The 19,879-nt window shown below is 40.1% G+C and overlaps 1 protein-coding gene across 1 annotated transcript; it reads left to right on the top strand.

Annotated features, from left to right (window-relative positions):
* Positions 1–14,530: 14,530 nt before the first annotated feature.
* LOC112845569 (uncharacterized) lies at positions 14,531–18,049 on the top strand. The gene is made up of 2 exons (XM_025904983.1): positions 14,531–14,685; positions 16,088–18,049. The coding sequence occupies exon 2, from the start codon at positions 16,092–16,094 to the stop codon at positions 17,940–17,942; it is 1,851 nt and encodes a 616-aa protein (XP_025760768.1). The 5' UTR covers positions 14,531–14,685; positions 16,088–16,091; the 3' UTR covers positions 17,943–18,049.
* Positions 18,050–19,879: the final 1,830 nt, after the last annotated feature.

Raw genomic sequence — 19,879 nt, 5'->3', positions numbered from 1 at the left:
AACACCAGCAGAGGCCTCCAAGATAAACCTGGCAACATAAATCTAGATAACTTTGCTTATTTATCTCTTAAAACATTGAACAAAGATTAAATTTCTAACAAATATACAAATATAAATATATATTCCAGAAACAGGACATTCTAGTTAGATCCTCTTCGAACTTATACTGGGCAGCTCAGCCCATCATCCACTTTTACAAAACAGAAAGCCGCCTGATACAACAGCCCCAAAAGTGACAAAAATTCACCTCCAGAAAGCAAAAATTCTCATAATGGAAAAACAAAAAAGATCGTCAATCCTATCAAACACTTTCTCTTAATCTAAAGAAATTATTCCAACATCAAACTGTACAATTTACAAATAACTACCAAGTCTCTCATGAGAAACACTCTTGTTCACATTAGAGCTGTGTGGTACACAGTACGACTGATCTCTGTGAGTGATTCATTTCACAAAGTGTTTCAGCCTGGTGGCCAGTACTTTTGAAGGAAGTTAGTAATCTGTGCATAACAGAGTCATGGGTCTCCAGGTCTACGCAGAGACAAATCTCTGTTTTTAAGGGAGAAGAGAGAGCCTCACATGATGACTCGATGCCAGTAACAGTCCTTTACAGAAGTCTGCAGGCAGCCCACCCTGTGCAGGAGCCAGCTGACCAGCAGCAGCACTAATCTCCTCCAAAGAAAAGTTAGCATCCAGGACAGCTCTGTCCTCAGAGCTCAGCTGAGGAAGCCCCTGCAGCAGCTTCTCCACGCAAGCTTTATTACTTTACTCCATCCCTAACATGGTGGTGTAAAAGTCCACGGCATACTGACCTGCTCTGCATCCAGGAAAAACCACTAACACCACATAAACTACACTAACAACACCATACACAATTACACTAAATCATCAGCCTCACAACACACCACACATAAAAAAAACACAACTTTCAGCCAGACAAACCACACAGTCCACCAAACCTCCATCATTCACCAGAGAGAGGGAGAGATATAAAAAGAGAGAGTTTAGTGGATGTGTGTTTGTGAGTGTGATACACACAATTTATGAATATAATCTCCAATAAAGGTTATGTAGCTGATGAAAAGTGGGTTAGATTAAATGTTTACATTTCTTGTGCATGAAGTAAACTATAATATTTATATGTAAAATTCCACACCTGCACCTGTGCGCCCTCACACTGCAGCACATTTTACTCCCCTGGTTGCAGAAACCGTTCTATATTTTGTCACAGCTGCAAAAGAAGCTCCACTCAAAGAAACTCAAAGAGATTTGGAAGACGATGGAGAGGAAGAGATTTCAGAACATGAGGCTTTTTGCCAGACAGCAGACAGGAAGGTGGGGAGAGAGTGAGGCGGTATGGCACACAGGAAATGGTCGAGGGCAGACTCAAACCCAAGCTCCTGCAATGGGAACTCTAACGTTTAGTACATGTGTCCCCACTCAGCCAGGTGAGATATAGCAGAACCATCAATTCAGAGTCTGACAGTAAGGGTGAAGACGAGCCTGACTGTTGGTCTGCTCCAAAACAAGCCCATAAGCAAGCTTTGAAATATTATGTTACAAAATTGTGAAACTGGGACATGAAATTTGATTTGAAAATGAAATTCATCCTGATCAGGAGCTGTTATGATCTAAATGGTGTTCTAGATCCAGTAAGCAAAAAGGAAGAGCTGCAATATGTGTGCTTTTTCATTAGTGAATAAATAATAAAAAGCTATAGTGCAGACTACAGCGCCATCCAGTTGGTGTTCGCTCTCTCTGCGGTAGAGTATCACTTCCTGTTCCAACACATAGTGGTGTTTTTGTGTAGCTTATCTGCGTAGCAGTTTAACTAAAAACGTAGAGATAACTTCTTATTTCATAGTGTAATCTTCCTACTAGAACATGACATGGCCAAAGGGAACTGACTGTTTTGCTTTGGATGATTTGTGTTTACATCTTTTTGTAGAATCTGTTTACACATTCAAAATAAAGAGAGAACTTTGTTTGTTTGTTTTTTGTTTCTTTTAACTTTCTTCGTAGTCTGAGTATACGTAAACTCGGGCCACATGCTTCAGGAATCCTTCCACAAGCTTTCTGCAATAGTTTGCTGGAATCTCGGCCCACTCCTCTTGACAGAACTGGTGTAACTGCCTCAGGTTTGTAGGTCTTCTTGCTCACACTCGCTTTTTCCGTCCCACCCACAATTTTTCTACAGGACTGAGATCAGGACTTTGTGATGGCCACTCCAAAACTTTGATTTATTATCCTTAAGCCACTTTGTAACTAATTTGGAGGTATGCTTGGGGTCATTGTCCATTTGGAAGACCCATTTGCGCCCAAGCTTCAGCTTCCTGGTTGATGTCTTCAGATACTCCACATAAATTTCTTTTCTCATGATGCCGTCTATTCTGTGAGGTGCACCAGTCCCTTCTGCAACAGAATGGCCCCACAACATGAAGCTGCCACCCCCATACTTCACAGTTGGGATGGCGTTCTGAGGCTTCAAAGCGTCCTCCTTTTTCCTCCAAATATATTGTTTATCATTATAGCCGAACATTTTTGTTTCATCAGACCACAGGACATGTCTCCAGAGATTAAGAGGAACCTTTAAGCTCATGATAGTACAGGACTCATTTTACAGTGGATAGTGACACTGTGTTACCAGTTTCAGCCAGCATCTTTACAAGATCTCCTCCCTGAGCGGTATGATGGTTGTACATTCCCATAGTTTTTATACTTCCCACATAGCAGACAGACCTGGCCCGGATCTGGTGTCACATTACGCACACCCCACTTTTCAGTTATTTATTTGTAAAAAATGTTTGGAATCATGTATGATTTCCGTTCCACTTCTCACATGTACACCACTTTGTATTGGTCTTTCACGTGGAATTCCAATAAAATTGATTCATGTTTGTGGCTGTAATGTGACAAAATGTGGAAAAGTTCAAGGGGGCCGAATACTTTTGCAAGCCACTGTATTTGCAAAAGTGCTTCGACGTTTTCGGACACGTCTGTCACCCACCAGCTCGTTAGCTAGCCGAGAGCTCGAGGGTCACTGAAGCTGCCGAGAACGGCACAACTCCCGGCACATCATTTTCAGATCACCGCGGACTTTCGCTACTCAGGTTAAACGTAATATATAAGTCACTTAGACAACCTAAAAATGTTATTGTTTGTCTTTTTTCAGTGTTTTATTTGTTCCTGAGTAAATCAGTTTGGCTGAGATTAAAGTTATTAGATTAGATTAGATAAAATAAAACTTTATTAATCCCCCGGGTGGTTTTTACACAGCTGAATAAACGTCAAACAGAAAACTGATTATCAGAAGTGTGAGGTGGTCGAGAATTTACTCCAGTGTCCTGTTATATTTTAGATAGCAAGGAGCAGACGGCCGAGTTTATTAAACTCCACCGAGACAGCGGTGACGCTAATCAGAAGGCTAGACCGTCCAATTCCACAGCCGTTTACTTCCGGCCTACCCGACCTTCTGAGGACCCGGCCCACGTAGACCGCGAAGGCCGGGTCCTCAGGAGGATGCAGCCCATGAATTTGGACACAGCTACACTTTACATGATATATTTTGTTTATATCCAACTCATGTCAGCTGTGGTTTGTGAGCCAAGATGGCGCCGGTGTGCATGGCTCACCGTCCACGGCTGTCAGATCCACTTTATCTCTTTATCTTACTGGAAAGCACTTTCGTCAACCATGTTGCTTTTAAAGTGCTCTGTAAATAAAGTTGGATTGGATTTTAAGATAAAAGTTGAGCTGATTTTAATGTATTACAAGGAGTGTTTTTAGTTATTATTTTTTAAATAAACATACAGTGTTTATATTACATGCTGTACTAGAAATAAGCTCAAGGACGATAAAAGGTCATGTGATTTAGTTACATTCAACTTGTATGCAGCAAAATTAAAAATAAGTTACCACAAGTTGCTTTTTTTAATTTGGTAAATAATTGATAAAATGTTAAAAGTACTGGTTGTGTTTGACCTCATCACCAGGATGAGCTGGAAATACTTCAGTTTCCCTCAGGTGGCCTTTTGCTGGTTGGATTGCCACTACAGTCTGTAAACTGTAGAGGTAATTTTGTGAGCTCATTGGATGAACAGTTTCTGAAATACTCAGACCCATCTGGCACCAACAACCACGCGTTCTCTTTCCCCCATTCTGATACTTGGTTTGACCTTCAGCAGGTCATCATGAACATGTCTGTATGCTTAAATACTTTAATTTGCTGACGTCTGATTGGTTCACTAGATATTTGTGTTTAACGAGCAGGTGAACAGGTGTACCTGGCAAAGTGTGTGTAACCCTCAGTGTTACTGACATGTTCCACACTGACACACAAAAATACTCTGTGCCCCACACTGTTTTTATTAAGCATGTCTAATCACTGTAGACATTACATGTACCTTCTTGAAGGAGAGGTCAAAGGTCAGTTACCTTTATAGGTTCTTGCTATATGTTATGACATATACACAGCACAGTTGTAAGAATCACAGTTTGTAGGTTCTAAGGCTTTTTGTCAATTTTCCACCCATAAATCATAAAGTTGACCTTGAAGACCACAAGTTTTAATGGATTGTTAACATGACCCCACTCTACAGCCCTACAACATTTTAACATGAGTTATTTAAGACTTTCCAGCTATCCTGTTGACAGAAAAAGATTAACGAGTAGAAGAAAAAACTCAGAAACAAACTTTAATTATTTCTGATTAGAAGCTGTACAGTCCGGACTGACTTTAACAAATGTGCTATAGGCTCACCTGGAAAATAGTGAGCTTTACAAGACTGATTTTGTTCCAAAGGCTTGCACAGACCTCAACCAATCCTAAGGCTAATTAGCACGGCTAGAATTTTAAAAACATTTGTTAAATGTTGTCATTGCTAACATATACCTGTTTTAGAGCATGGTGAGTAGCGAGAATGCAAAGTTATTGTTACCTCTAAAAAGACAAATGTGAAGATGTAATATTAGCATGAGCTATATACTAATGATTAATAACTCAAGCAAACATCTCACTGATTTGCTGCTTTCTAAATCTGTGTTTATTTATGGATATACCTACATGCCTACAAAGTTAGTATACATGCTACATAAAGGCTGACAAAGGGAGTAACTGTAAACAGGGCTGGACTGGGACAAAAAATGAGCCCGGGCATTTTGACTAGAGACCGGTCCACCAGGTAAAAAATAAAATAAAAACAAATGCTGTTGTGACACTGATGTACACTATCCTGTGGTATATATGTATGATTTTTATACATTTTACATTAGATAAAAACTTTGGTTGTAAGATTAAGATAATTCTTTGTTAAGAGCTAGACATTTTAATTGAGAATAAGAAAGGAAAATATTTCTTTGTGCCCCCCTTTCCCTGTTAATGCCCTACCTGGCCCCCTGGCATAACTTTGCTAGACCCGCCCCTGCACAGTTACCAGCTGTCAGCTACGTAAAAAAGGATCCTGGTGTTATTTGTCTCTCAGAAACAGTTCATAACTTGCCTTCAACTCTTTCATGTCACCTAAAAGGTAAACCTGTTTCTCCATCACCTGTTCAGCTCTGATGATTCAGTAAGGACATCTCATGGTTTCATCTTCATGTTTCCCTCTCACCACCTATCATGACCAGCAGCTTTTACAGCTGTGGCTCCAGCAAACATCAGCTGATACTAGAAGGTAATATTAAATAAATTCTAACAACAGCTGATCAAGATTAAACGTGCTGCTGTTGTTTAGCGCGACCACCGCTGGTTTCCTCTTTCTGGCGCAAAGTGGCCGATAAAAAAACAAGAAAGAAAAGCCGATCAGCTGATCACTGATCAGTTTCATGATTGAAGTAGCAAAAGGAGAGAGAGGGGGAGAGAATGACAGAAGAAGAGGTAGCTAACAGCATAAAGACACAGAATAACTCCAGCTTTGCATCTTTTTTTCATTCTAGCTAAAGTATGGGACAGATCGCGTGTCACGGGTTGCTCTGAGGATCCACACGCAGGACTCCGGAGTTGCGATTTAACAGAAAAGGTTTTATTTACAATTTCTTCGCCAAGTGTATTTACAGGCAGTGCGAGGATTTTGCTATTTACAAGACGTGAGGGGCAGGGTTCCAGGGAAACAGGGAAATCACACACACGACCACTCCGACCTCTCTCCATACTCCACATGGGGAAACACGGGGACGGGTCCAGGGAATCTAGAGACACAGAAACACATGTTAACGTCTGGTATGTCGGCACGGGAAACATCGGCTAGACTTGTGCTAACAAGAGTCTTCCCAACAATCCGGCGTCAAACAGCAGACCTCCTCCCTCTTAAATACCAGCTGGTCTGATGAGGCCCAGGTGTTCCCAATCCAGGAAGGCGTGGGCCGAGGGCGCGAACCTACCATGACTTCTGTCCCGGCAAAACAGGAGAGAGAGGGAGAGATAGAGAGAAAAAGAGAGCAAGGAGCGGGGATATGATGATCAGCGCCTTGCTGATCCCACAGGTCGTGACATCGCTTTCCTTTTCAGCCCAATACCAAACGCGGCCGGCCCGGCGGCCACCACGGGTCTCTCCTCCTCCTTCCTCCCCTTTCCCTCATCCACCTGCTGGCCTATGTGGAAGCTCTGCCATAGCCACCACCAAACGAGTTATTTTTTACACATCTGGCCAATCCACCACCTTTCATTTTTTTATACCGTTACAAAAACAACAACAAAAAAACCCATCGGCCCATAAAAACGAAAAATCACCATCGGCCAACTGGGCAAATGCCCGGTATGCCCGATGGCCAGTCCAGCTATGACTGTAAATGACCATAAATTAATTGTGAATTACATTGCGGTGAGCATCATTCATATAGTTCTATCACGTGCACACGCATGTTGACAACCGTAACCACGGCCCGCCGAGGGTATGTAGGTGCATAGATTCCATAGATTCGTCCCTTTACACTTGCTCGTGGACTTGTTTCGACCTGCTCCAACCTCAGCCTGTGGAAAGCTAAGTTTTGCAAAACATTTTACTGAAAGCGGATTTTACTTGAAAGCGACAACAAGTACTTCATCTGTGGATCGTTTGTACTTGTTTTTGTTTTTCAAGTTTGAAGATGGCTCGCCGTGGACCCCGACTCATCGACAGCCACCTGGACTTCGCTGCAGGTACGTTTGAAAATTTCTTCGCTTATTTTAAGAGTCACTAAATGACTGTAATAATTTAACAAGTTCCAGTTTGAGTATAAAGTTTTAATGTCCTCAAAAATATGTGTATTCCAAGATTTTTCCCTGATCTTGTTTCAAAATGTGTGACATCGTTAATGAAGGAATTGTAAATGAAATAAGAGAATGAGCTGCATGGTTAGTTATAAATTTACTGTAGTATATTTATATAATAAGTTACTCATGTCCGGCTATTTACAAATCAATACCTATTATCCATTACCTATTCCAACATAGTGTTTGCATAAAGGCTTACAAAGAACAAATAAAAGAAACTGAATGTACACAAAATACAATAGTGTCACCTTAAAAGTACACAGAGTGAGCTGACTTGGTGGAGGTTTGGTGGTCTTCTATTAAAAATCTTCACTTAAAGATTTGAACTTAGTTAACTTGGTTGTTTTTTTTCTTGCATGAACAAGTAGAAGTGTAGTTCAGTCTGACATAAATGTAGCCTAAAATGCTTTTCTCTCATCCTCTGCTCAAACTAACAGATGTAGGTCTGTTGCTTTAACACTGGGTGTCTATTACATTCCTAATTTTATTTTAAAAATTGTTTCCTCACAGGGCGTCTTGACTATGTGGTTGAACGCCCTGCGGAAGAAGGCCTTCCTGAAGTCATCAGGATCCTGGATGACACTGATACCCAGCGTATCAGTGAAGGTGAGTGTGGTGAGTATTTTTTCTCTCTCTCATCCTTCCCCTCTTCTGGTGAAGCTCAGGACACTGATACCCAGCGTATCAGTGAAGGTGAGTATCTTGAGTCTTTTTTCTCTCTCTCATCTTTCCCCTCTTCTGGTGAAGCTCAGGACACTGATACCCAGCGTATCAGTGAAGGTGAGTGTGGTGAGTATATCCCTCTCTCACCCTCACCCTCTTCTCATGAAGCACCAGATGCTGATGAAGGTGAACAGGAAGGTGAGTACCCCCCCTACCTACCTGTAGACGATGAAGAGGTGAGTGAACAGTCTGACGATTCATTTGACTGGAACGAGTTAGTAGAGTGGGGGGATTGGCTTAGCGATGACTCGGGGTACGACACCATGGATGAGAGAGATGATTCCCCTCTCATCCAGGAGCACCCTCCAGAGCCGTTTTGGCACAATTGGCAACATCCTATTGCTCCAGGTGCTGCCCCCATCGGCCAGGCCAACGCCCCACTCTTCCCTCGAGTTGTTGCCCCAGTTGGTGATCCGCCAGCTGCTCCTCCCTCAGCTGCTTCCTCTGCTGCTCTGTCCTCAGCTGCTCTCTCATCTGCTTCCTCATCTGCTTCCTCAGCTGCTGCCTCTGCTGCTCTCTCATCTGCTTCCTCATCTGCTCCCTCTGCTGCTCCTTCCTCAGCTGCTCTCTCATCTGCTTCCTCAGCTGCTCCCTCTGCTGCTCCTTCCTCAGGAAAGAGAAGCAGAGAAGACATCTGCACCGAAGAGGTAAGTGCAAAGAGGTGCAAGGTAAGTGACCAGTTCGATGCCCCTTCAACATCCTCAGGTTGTTTTGGAGTCAGACGTTTCTGGGAGAGGCCTTTTAACCTTTCCCTTGATGACAGTGACTCTGATTAGTTTATGTTAGAACATGTTTTTAAACTTTGTAACACTTGTATTATTGTATTGTATTGTTTTTTTCTTGATATGTGACATTAATATTAATATTACATTGTGACTGAAAGGTAGTTTTTTAGTTGTTATTATTGTTATTAGATGGAGCTAACACCCCACCCAGAAGACAGCCTTACCCCGACCAACCCGATGAGAAGGATGGATGACCAAGTGAAAAACTGGAGAGTGGTGCTGTGTTCCAACTATGTAAGTTATCACCTCACATTGACAACAAACTGTCTTGAAGACGAAATTCTTCCAATAGTTGGTATAAATCATCATCCTATGTCAGCAGCACTGTAGGTTTAGCTTTATTTATATTTTTCATGTGTATACGTTGGGTTTAAAATTGCTTTTTAACAACATACTGTGAAAATGCTGTTTTGTGTTAAAATGACACCTTTCTTGTGTTATTGCTTTGCAGGGAAGCTGAGCGTGGACAGAGCTGCACAGAGGACCAAGGATCCACTCTCAGCACTTCATACCTGATTGGCCACAGCACCACCCCTCCTCAGGTGAGGAGGGCCCTGACCCCACCTCCACAGAGGGAGTTGTGAACATGCACTTCTGTGTCTGTGGGTTTAGGAGCCTCCTCACACACACACGGATGAAGACTGTCACTGGAAGATGTCTCCATTGCATCAGCAGGACGTAACCATTTGTAAAATATTGCAGTTTGTGATGTTTTATACATGTTTTTATCGCGTCATTTAAAACTATGAGATATAAAATAAACAGCCTATAAAGCCTGTTCTAATGTTTGAGGCTAAGGTTCATTTTGAGCGCCTGCCGGCTCTTTTTTGCTTCTCATCCGTAAACTCTCTCAATACTCTTTCACGTGATTCTGACATAGGTGCATTTTGCGACACCACGAAACACATGATAGTGTATAATACCAAAACATAGATGTTTTAATTTTGTCATCCGATACAGTTCATCATATCGCACAGCCCTAACAATTATTGTGAAAAATGAATCTATGAATTTACTTTCTATAGGTTTTGGCTTTGTTATTTGAATTGTTATTTAATACCAATTTAAACCCTTTGACTGGAATATCAGGAATGATTTGACCAGCGGTCTCCTTTTGTACAAATTCAGCTAATGATTACACCCTGCGCTGTGTGTTGTTTTTACATGCTTTTATTAAAGTTTAGCATTTTTTATCATTGGAGTGACTCAGGCCCACACGTACACGGGTGTTTTTGAAAACAGAGATTTTCTGTTTTTAAAAATAAAATCCCGTCTGCACGTGCAGTTTTGAAAAAATATCTTTGTCCACATGTAAAGGCCAAAAACACAATCAAACGCTGTCAAGAACATGCCTAACCATGTAGAGATGTTGGCCAATCAGAAGTCTAGAAGCCTGGGAGACAAAAAGTAAACAGCGTTTTATGCAAACCTTAAGTACTTCTGTTTTGGTGTTTTTCTGGAAGGCAGCTAATTTTGTGTGACTTTTCAAGTGCCTTCATCATTTTAAATGTTAATAACTAAAGACAGTATTTTGGCTGTTGTGTAGACTCCCAAGTTAGGAATGAACAAAATGCAAACAGCACACATAAATTTTTTAAAAAAGAAAGAAAATTAACCTAATATAAACCTTTAAACAAAATAAAAAAATACAAAATAAAATAAATAAAAATATTTGTAAAAATATGAAACCACAAAATACACAATTACTTAAAAGAAATCAATAAACACACAAACACTTTGACCAGTGCTTAAGAAATAACTCCAATAACTAAAATGCAAATGTTTAACAAAAAGCATGTTAAAAAAAATGATTTTGAGACCGTTGGCCAAATCTTTCCTAATCTTCCAGCTGACCGTTTGTGTATTTTCTTGATCTGTTTTACACATCAAGTTAAAGGAAAATTTAGCACTGTTTGGCATTTTGCTGTTTTGATGTGTCTGTCTTCCGGTGCTGGTTGTCTCGATCTCCCTTACACCCATCTGTGTGTTCTGCCTGCCAAGTTTATTTTGTATGTTCAAGTTTAGCTTTTTCCAATGTCCAGCAATAAAGCTGCATTTTTGAGTTAAAGTTTCGTCTACGTGTTTGAGTGTGCATTTTGGCTCCTTTCCTACCTGCTTGGACACAGATCATGACAGAAATATAGTAACTGGTTTAAGTAAGTCACATTCACTTTGTCTTTTAATTTCACTTTAAATTTTAATTTATTAACAATAACAACAGCAACAACATCAATAGAAAAAAATATTAACAATTTGAACATTTGAAAAATGAACTGATTAACAATAACAAAAACAATAACATTAAGATAAAATAAATAATAACTCAGCTCACTAAAAAGAGCCGGCTCTTTCGGCTCCGAACCGGCTCTTCATGTTGTTTTGTTGCTTTAATTAATTTCTTATTAACAATAATATAAAATTATGCACAAAAGGAATTACTAATATTAAAAAAAAGTGGTTTTATTTATATGTTTATATATAATTATATGCGGTGGCCCCTAGAGACAAAGCACGTACAAACTCCAAAAATCACATACAAACTCCAAAACACATTTCTAGCGTTAACTGAACTTCCAAAACAGAGCTACCTAGATCACTTAAATTACACAATTGAAAGCATATGTGTATTGCTTGTGTATTTATACACAAACACTCATATATATTCAAATAATTTAAAAAAAAAGTTCATTTACCTGTTACAACCACACTACCACACTACCTGGCTTGTGTAGCCACTAGGTAACAAAAGCTCAACACTGCGCCTCGCATCCTGGAGCGCTTCTGTTGACTTTTGTGCGTGTTTTGGAGTTTGTACGTGCTTTGTCTCTAGGGGCCACCGTAAATATACTTTCATTTATTCATTCCACATAAAATGTAATAAATAAATCATATTGTGGCATGCAGAGAAATCTTAACAAAGAAGCTCACAGAGAGATTGAGCTTGTTGTTCAACACCAAGCTGGTAGGGAGAGCTTTTTATTAAAACACTTGCTGGTGCTACAATGTGCCTCAAGGGTCAACAACAGCACAACAGAAGTCACTAATTGTACAGCACTCTCTCTACAAAACAACAACTGTCAGTGACTCTGCACTACAGCGTAAACACAACATTCAAGATAACAGTTAAAAGTAACGTAACCATAAACAGTAAAAAAAGAACATCTAAACAGCAGCACATGTCCCAAGGCATGATGGGAGAGAACTAGCTGCTCCCCCAACACGCCACAATATAATACAAAAACCAACTATTCACATTTCAACTTTTAACTATTTAAATTTTCAGCTTTTTCCTTTTAAACAAATTTAAAGTGGAACAACATAAAACACTGCAAACCACAAAACAATTAAATATAAATTAAAATATGAAAACAAAAAGAACATGCACATTCTCTGTCATATGGGCCTGCATGAATAAACTTTCTGAATCCTTTATCATCCGCAACTGAAAATAGTTGTGGATGATTACTACACCTTTCTAATGTGACGTTGTTGTCCCTCGCTCTCTTTCTTTGTCTCTCCCTTCCGCTCTGTTCCTGTGCTACTGCGAGTGTAACTACCGCCCCTCCCCACTCTTCCCAGCGCAAAGCACAAGGCTCGTATGCTGAGTGAAGCGGAAAGAAAGTGCGAGAGAGAGGGTGAGAGAAAGAAAAAAAAACCCACGGCTGGCGTCGTTCACGTCAAAGATCCGGCTCTAAGAACCATTTCGTTCGCGACTGACACATCACTAATAATAACAATTTGAACATTGGGGAAAAAAAACAACAACAAAAATTATTTTTTGGGTTTAACGCTGCTGGCAGCTGTGCCCTTACTTTCCACTGCAGAGTTGCCCGTTTCTTTTTGGTCGGCCTACCCTACCTGTTTGGCACAAAGGTTTTGGCTGCAACAAGATGAAGGGCAATGTTCCCTCTAAGCTGCGCGCGTGCGCAATTGCGCACTGCTGGTACAGTCTCTGCGCACAGAAAATCTGCGTTGCAAACAGGAAAAAAATCTAACCTGAATTGAAATTAAAATTAATACTTTAACAATTCTGTTCTGAGTGACTGGCTGCTCCTGTGTGGGATTAGAACGATGCCACCTTATCCCATAGTCCAGCCAATGATGCGATTCACATTCGTATATACGCAGCTAATCAACATGGTTGACAGGCTATGACAGCGTCCTTATGTGCCGACACCGGTGTTTTAGCTAGCCTCTTAATGACAACGTGTACAATCATTGGAGATGTGAGCAGGACAGACGGAACAATTGACGGAAAAAGTGTCGACTTTATACCAGTTTTTAAATTGTGTTGATAGGCCACGTAAAACCAGAGTTATGTTAAAAATATATGCAAGGTTACTATCGTTGTTTATATTTACTGCGGGAAGAAACAGTGAAAACGACGTTTTATAAGGAAAACGGTCAAAAGCACACTCCGCCTGTGAGCAAAAATAAAACCAAAAACCCCACCCTTTCCTCTTGGTGGATAAATGTACCATGTCGACCAATCAAAAAATTATATGGCAACAGTTGTTTAGGAAGGGGGGAAGTTTTAGGAGTGACGGCGGTGTTTTGGGATGTGAGAGATTTGCGACGTTTAGCGCAAATCTTGTGTAGTTAGTGTGTAGTGTAGTCAATAGTTTTCTTGTGTGCGTCAGAACAATGATTCGACTGCTGAATAGGGTTGCAAAATTCCCGGAATTTTCAAAGATGGAAACTTTCCATGGGAATAAACGGGAATTTATGGGAATAAACTGGGAATTTTCAAAATTGAAGGTTGGCTCTTCTTAGGGAACTTAAATATAGTTGAGCAAAGTATATTTTAGCATAATATTGACAAAAACCAAACAAATGCAATTCAATTACACTTGAATATCCATGCCATTCCTTAATCACATGTACAGAGCACATGCTTGTGGAGGGGCCGTAGTTACACTCAGCAGCACAGGAACAGAACAGGAGGGAGAGACAGAGAAAGAGAGCCAGGGACAACAACTTCACATTAGAAAAGTATAGTAATCATCCACAACTATTTTCAGTTGCACATGATAAAGGATTCAGAAAGTTTATTCATGCAGGTCCATATAAAAGAGAACATGCATCTTCTTTTTGCTTTCATATTTTAATTGATATTTAATGGTGTTGTGGTTTGCAGTGTTTTGTGTTGTTGCACAAAGTAAAAAGCTGAAAATTTAAATAGCTATAAGTTGAAATGTGAATAGTTGGTTTTTGTATTACATGATTTATTTATTACATTTTATGTGGAATAAATAAAAGTATATTTACGGTGGCCCTACAGACAAAGCACGTACAAACTTCAAAACACATACGAACTCTGTACATGCTTCGGAGTTTGTACATGCTTCAGAGTTTGTACGTGCTTCTGAGTTTGTACGTGCTTCGGAGTTTTTACGTGCTTTGGAGTTTTTACGTGTTTCGGAGTTTGTACGTGCTTCAAACTCCAAACACGTAAAAACTCCAAAGCACGTACAAACTCCGAAACACGTAAAAACTCCGAAGCACGTACAAACTCCAAAACACGTAAAAACTCCGAAGCACGTACAAACGCTGAAGCACGTACAAACTCCGAAGCACGTACAAACTCCGAAGCACGTACAAACTCTGAAGCACATACAAACTTCAAAACACGTACGAACTCTGAAGCACGTAAAAACTCCGAAACACGTACAAACTCCAAAACACGTAAAAACTCCGAAGCACGTACAAACTCTGAAGCGTGTACAAACTCCGAAGCACGTACAAACTCCATAGCACGTACAAACTTCAAAACACGTAAAAACTCAGAAGCACATAAAAACTCAAAACACGTACAAAAGACAAAAGAAGTGCTCCAGGATCCTAGGGCGCAGTGTTGAGTTTTTATTACATAGTGGCTACACAAGCCAGCAAGTACCAATGACCGGATTTGGTGTGTGGTAGTAACAGGTAAAAGAACATTTATTTTTTTTAAATTATTTGAATATATATAAATATGTTGTGTATAAATACACAAACCATACACACATGCTTTCAATTGTGTAATTTAAGTGATCTAGGTAGCTCTGTTTTGGAAGTTCAGTTCATGCTAGAAATGTGTTTTGGAGTTTGTACGTGTTTTGTCTCTACGGGCTGTTGGGAAGGAAGTATTATTTTTTGTTATTTTTATTATTTCCATGTATTATTTTATTTTTACTGTCATTACTGTTGCATTATAATCATATAGCAAACATATGTATACAAGAGGTATTGATATTGCATTCAAATGTTTAAATATATTGCCACCCAATTTAGTCTTTATTACAAGTCCAGTTATAACCACTTCAAACTGTTGAGTTGAATCTATAACCCGAAATGCTTTTGAATTTATAATCTTAAATGTTTGTATGCAGACTGCAGGGTGAAAGAAAAGGCCCCACGTAGAGTAACTCCAAAATGAGACAGGAAGTTATAGGCTTTTGAAGTTGCAGGCTTTGCAAAAGTGAAACCAAAACCAGAGTCTGAGTTTGTATAATGAGTTTATACATTTTACATAGAAGTTAAGATTATCACAACACAGGATGGCCTCAGCCTGGTTGCCTAAGTTGGGGTCAACTAAGGTTCAGAGAGCAGATGCACGCTCTGTGCACGCACGGACAGACATACACACACATACACACACACACTGTTAGGGTGTAGGTGAAAGTTGACTGATGAAGCAGTAGATGCACGATGCGAGAGCGGAGCTGGCTTACGGGAAACCACCAGGGAGAAGATGGAAGCCAGTGTACTTTTAATTGTGCCTTAAGTTGTCAAATAGAACATTTGTGGTTTTGAAGCTGATGTATGTGATGACGCAATGAGGGGGCGTCACTAAATATACTCTGATGCATATAAAACTGTATTTTGATGTTAGGAGGATGAGATTGTGGGGCTGTCTGCTTACAGAGTCCGCTCATTCTCCCGCGCGTGTCATTTCATTAAAATCATCGTCTTTACCCTTTGGACCAGTGTGGTTACTTGCATTCCTCCTGTGTTTCCTTCCCTATATTTTTGAACCTTAACAGGGCCACCGCATATATTTATATATAAACATATATAAATAAACCACTTTTTTACATCAGTAATTAATTTTGTGCATAATTTTATATTAATGTTAATAATAAATTAATTTAAGCAACAAAACAACCTGAAGAGCCGGTTCGGAGCCGAAAGAGCCGGTTCTCTCAAAAGAGCCGGAAATCCTATCGCTACATTCCAGTTATTTAGCTAGCCTTACAATTTATATCTGTTTATTATCATATTGCAATTGTATTATTATGATCTCTTGCATTGAATTAGCATTTTTACAAGCTCTTGTTTTATTTTACAGAAAAATGCCACGTGCGCTATCTGATGTGTGGAGACATTTTACACCAGCTAATGTACAAGGGAAATCTGTATATATGTGTAAGTATTGTGATAAGACGTACGTGAAGAATGCCACAAAAATGCAACAGCACATTGCAAAGTGCAAAAAAATTCCTCAAGGCCCAACACATGCAGCAGCCAGGAGTTCCACTCAAGGGGAAAATGAATCTGTTTCAGCTGTATCAGAGTCAGATACCCACTCATCAGCTCCTGGTCCCTCTGGCATCAGAGGATTCTTTGATTTTATGGATGACACTAGCCAGAAAAACGCAGATGAGTGTTTTGCTCGTGCAATCTATGCAACTGGCTCACCCCTGATGCTGACATCCAATGTGTACTGGAAGAGATTTTTGAATGTTCTCCGACCAGCATACATTCCCCCAACCAGACATGCATTGTCTACTCATCTACTGGATGAAGACTTCAGTCGAGTTCAAGCAAAGGTGAAACAGACCATTGACCAAGCTGACTGTATTTCAGTCATCTCTGATGGATGGTCCAATATCAGGGGACAAGGAATTATTAACTACATAATCACCACTCCTCAGCCTGTGTTCTACAAGAGTGTAGACACAAAGGAAAACAGACACACAGGCCAATATATTGCAGATGAGCTCAAAGTGATCATCAATGACCTTGGACCAGATAAGGTTTTTGCACTGGTCACTGACAACGCAGCCAACATGAAGGTTGCCTGGGCAGATGTGGAGGAGACCTACCCTCATATAACTGCTATTGGCTGTGCTGCCCATACACTAAATCTCCTCCTAAAAGACATAATGGCACTAAAAACAATGAACACTCTGAATAAGAGAGCGAAGCAAGTTCTGAAATATGTTAAAGGCAAACAAGTAACTTCCGCTACATTTCTGTCAAAGCAAAAGGAAAAGAACAAGAGTACTACACTGAAGCTTCCCAGCATAACGCGATGGGGTGGTGTTGTTTTCATGTTTGACAGCCTTCTGGAAGGAAAGGAGTCTCTGCAAGAGATGGCCATATCCCAGTCTGTAGGCATCGACAGTGACATCAAGAAGGTCATCTTGGATGATGTGCTCTGGGAAAGAGTATCTAGCAGTCAGAAAATCCTCAAACCTATTGCAGCAGCAATAGCGAAGATAGAGGGCGATGGCGCCATCTTGTCAGATGTCCAGTGCCTTTTTGCAGAACTCAAAGAAGAAATCCAGACAATTCTGCCCACTTCCCTACTACTGAAAGCAGAGGAAACGGCTGTGGTCAAGTCATTGGAACAGCGGAGGGAGTTCTGCATGAAGCCAGTGCATGCAGCAGCATACATGCTGGACCCCAAATATTATGACAAGGGCATACTTTCTGGGGAAGAGATCAACAGTGCCTATGCGGTCATTACAGCCATGTCTGACCACCTGGGTCTCGATAAAGGCAAAGTTCTAGGCAGTTTGGCAAAGTATCGAACAAAGCAAGGCCTTTGGAAAGGGGATGGAATATGGCAGTCATGCCAGCACATATCTGTAGCCACCTGTTGGAAGGGACTATGTGAATCTGAGGCCCTTGCACCTGTAGCCTCCATCCTCCTCCAAATCCCACCATCATCAGCCGCCTCCGAGCGCAACTGGTCACTGTTTGCGAACACCTACACAAAGGTTCGCAACAGACTCACAAATGTGAGAGTGGAAAAGCTGGTCGGCATTCGGGCAGACCTACGGCTCTTTGAGCCTGACACAGAGCCATCCTCAACAAGGCTGGAAAGTGACACTGAAGAGGAAGACTCAGAGTTGGATGCTGAGGAAGTGGACATGTTGTTGGATGATGATGAGGTCCAGGAAGAGTCTATTGACTGAGCAAAAATGAGAAAAGAGGATTGCTTGAAGGAAGATTTGCATGTTTAATGGGACGTTTTGAAGGATAAGTTTAACCTTTTGAATGGGACTTTGTGGAGATTTTTGGACAGGGGGCATTTTCAATTGAGCGGGGTTAGGGGATGGTAATATTGAAATCAACATTTCTGTTTTTATTCATCCATGAAACAAGTTATTGAAACGTGTTCTATTCTACTGTACTTACAAATAAATCCGTTGAAATATCTGTTGAAAACATTTTGCATGGAGGTTTTCTTATGATTTCTGTTTATATTTATGCTTGGAAATAATATATTCCCAGTTAGTTCTCCTAAATTCCCATTAATTTCCATAATTCCCATTATTTCCATGGAAAGTTTCCAATATGGAATATTTCCAAAATTCCCAAGCTTAACTTACCATGGAAATTTACCGGAAACTTTTCGGAAATTTACCGGAAATTTTCCGCCCCTTTGCAACCCTACTGCTGAATGTTACAGGTGTTACAGGAGTGATACATCTCCTGTTATCAGGCCTGCAGGTATCAGGCTTGTGATGTTCTCCTTTATCTCATTGTGGACAGAAATTATTTTTTGGAGTGGCACAAATAATTTGTGTGGCATCAAATTTGATGCAGTACACCTGATTGTTCTGTAAATAGTTTGAAATGTTTATTTAAAATAAAATGGCTGTATTTTTGGGTAAAGAGCTGCAAAAAAACCTTGTTGTTTGCGTAACTCAGTTACTTTTTTGAAGAAGTAACTATATAATTAATTGCCCAACATTGGTAATTATATACTGTATTTTGCAGACAGAGAGTTACAGGACTCTCTCCCAGACCACAAACTCATACTCATAATACAAGTCAGGGCTTTATATAAAAAAAAAAAAAATAGAAAGTTGTGTTTTCAAAATTGGAGTTGAAGTTATTTTTTACTTCCAATAGTGTTAACATACTACACAGGTCATGAACAAGATTTTTTTTTTTAAATTTTCATTGTAAGTGGGCTAAAGCAGTTAATTAAAAGTAGTCTAACATAAATACTATAATTTGATTATTTTAATAAACCATGTAACTTGGATGGATTAGATGCTGGCGTGACCACAGTGTACACGTCTGATGTTGCTCACAGTGGTCCAAGGGACTGCTCAGGGAGTTTGTGTGTTCGCTCAGACACATGAAAAGTTAGACGGAACATTGACGAGGGGTAAACTGTTTAACCACTAAAGCTGATCAGTTTCAGATGTTCTGAGGCTACGTCCACACGTCCACGGGTATTTTTGAAAACGTAGATTTTCCGTTTTCATTTAAAAAAATAATCCCATCCACACGTAAACGAAAAATGAAGGAAATCACTGCTAGGAACATGCCAAAGCAACAGGTGGCGATATATTCCTAACCGTGTATAAATGTTGGCCAATCAGAAGTCTAGAAGCCTCGGTGGGAAATAGTAAACAAAGATGGGGCATAGAAGCAGAACAGAGTCCTATGTGTGGAGGGACAGTAACTGTGTGTGTATATGTAAGCATTTAAACACTGCAGAGAGTAGAATTAACAGTAACAGTATTTTGTCTAAGTCCCCGAAAAGGCGTTTTTAAAAATCTCCGTTTTCAGTGACCGAAAATGCCATTTACGTGTGGACGAAAGGTGGAAACGCATAGAAAAATCTGCGTTTTCAAAAATACCCGGGTACGTGTGGACGTAGCCTGAGTCTCCAACTGTGATTTACATTTTTCTTTTTTTTAAATTTATTTAAAAGGGACAGTACAGTTAAACATAGTTCCATTACTGAGCCTTTAAGTAGCATGGTGAACTATGAGCTCATAGCGATTATTAATTCTCCAACTTTGCCCCTTGTTGTGTTTTTACAGGCACAATGCACAAACAACATTTACAACTTTCAATTACATAAAACCATCGTAAACTATGAATACAAAAC

The sequence above is a fragment of the Oreochromis niloticus genome, unplaced genomic scaffold, assembly GCF_001858045.2.
Source record: "Oreochromis niloticus isolate F11D_XX unplaced genomic scaffold, O_niloticus_UMD_NMBU tig00007914_pilon, whole genome shotgun sequence".
Classification (NCBI taxonomy): Eukaryota; Metazoa; Chordata; class Actinopteri; order Cichliformes; family Cichlidae; genus Oreochromis; species Oreochromis niloticus.
Note: the sequence above shows the minus strand (reverse complement) of the source record. Positions and strands in the feature narration are given on the sequence as shown.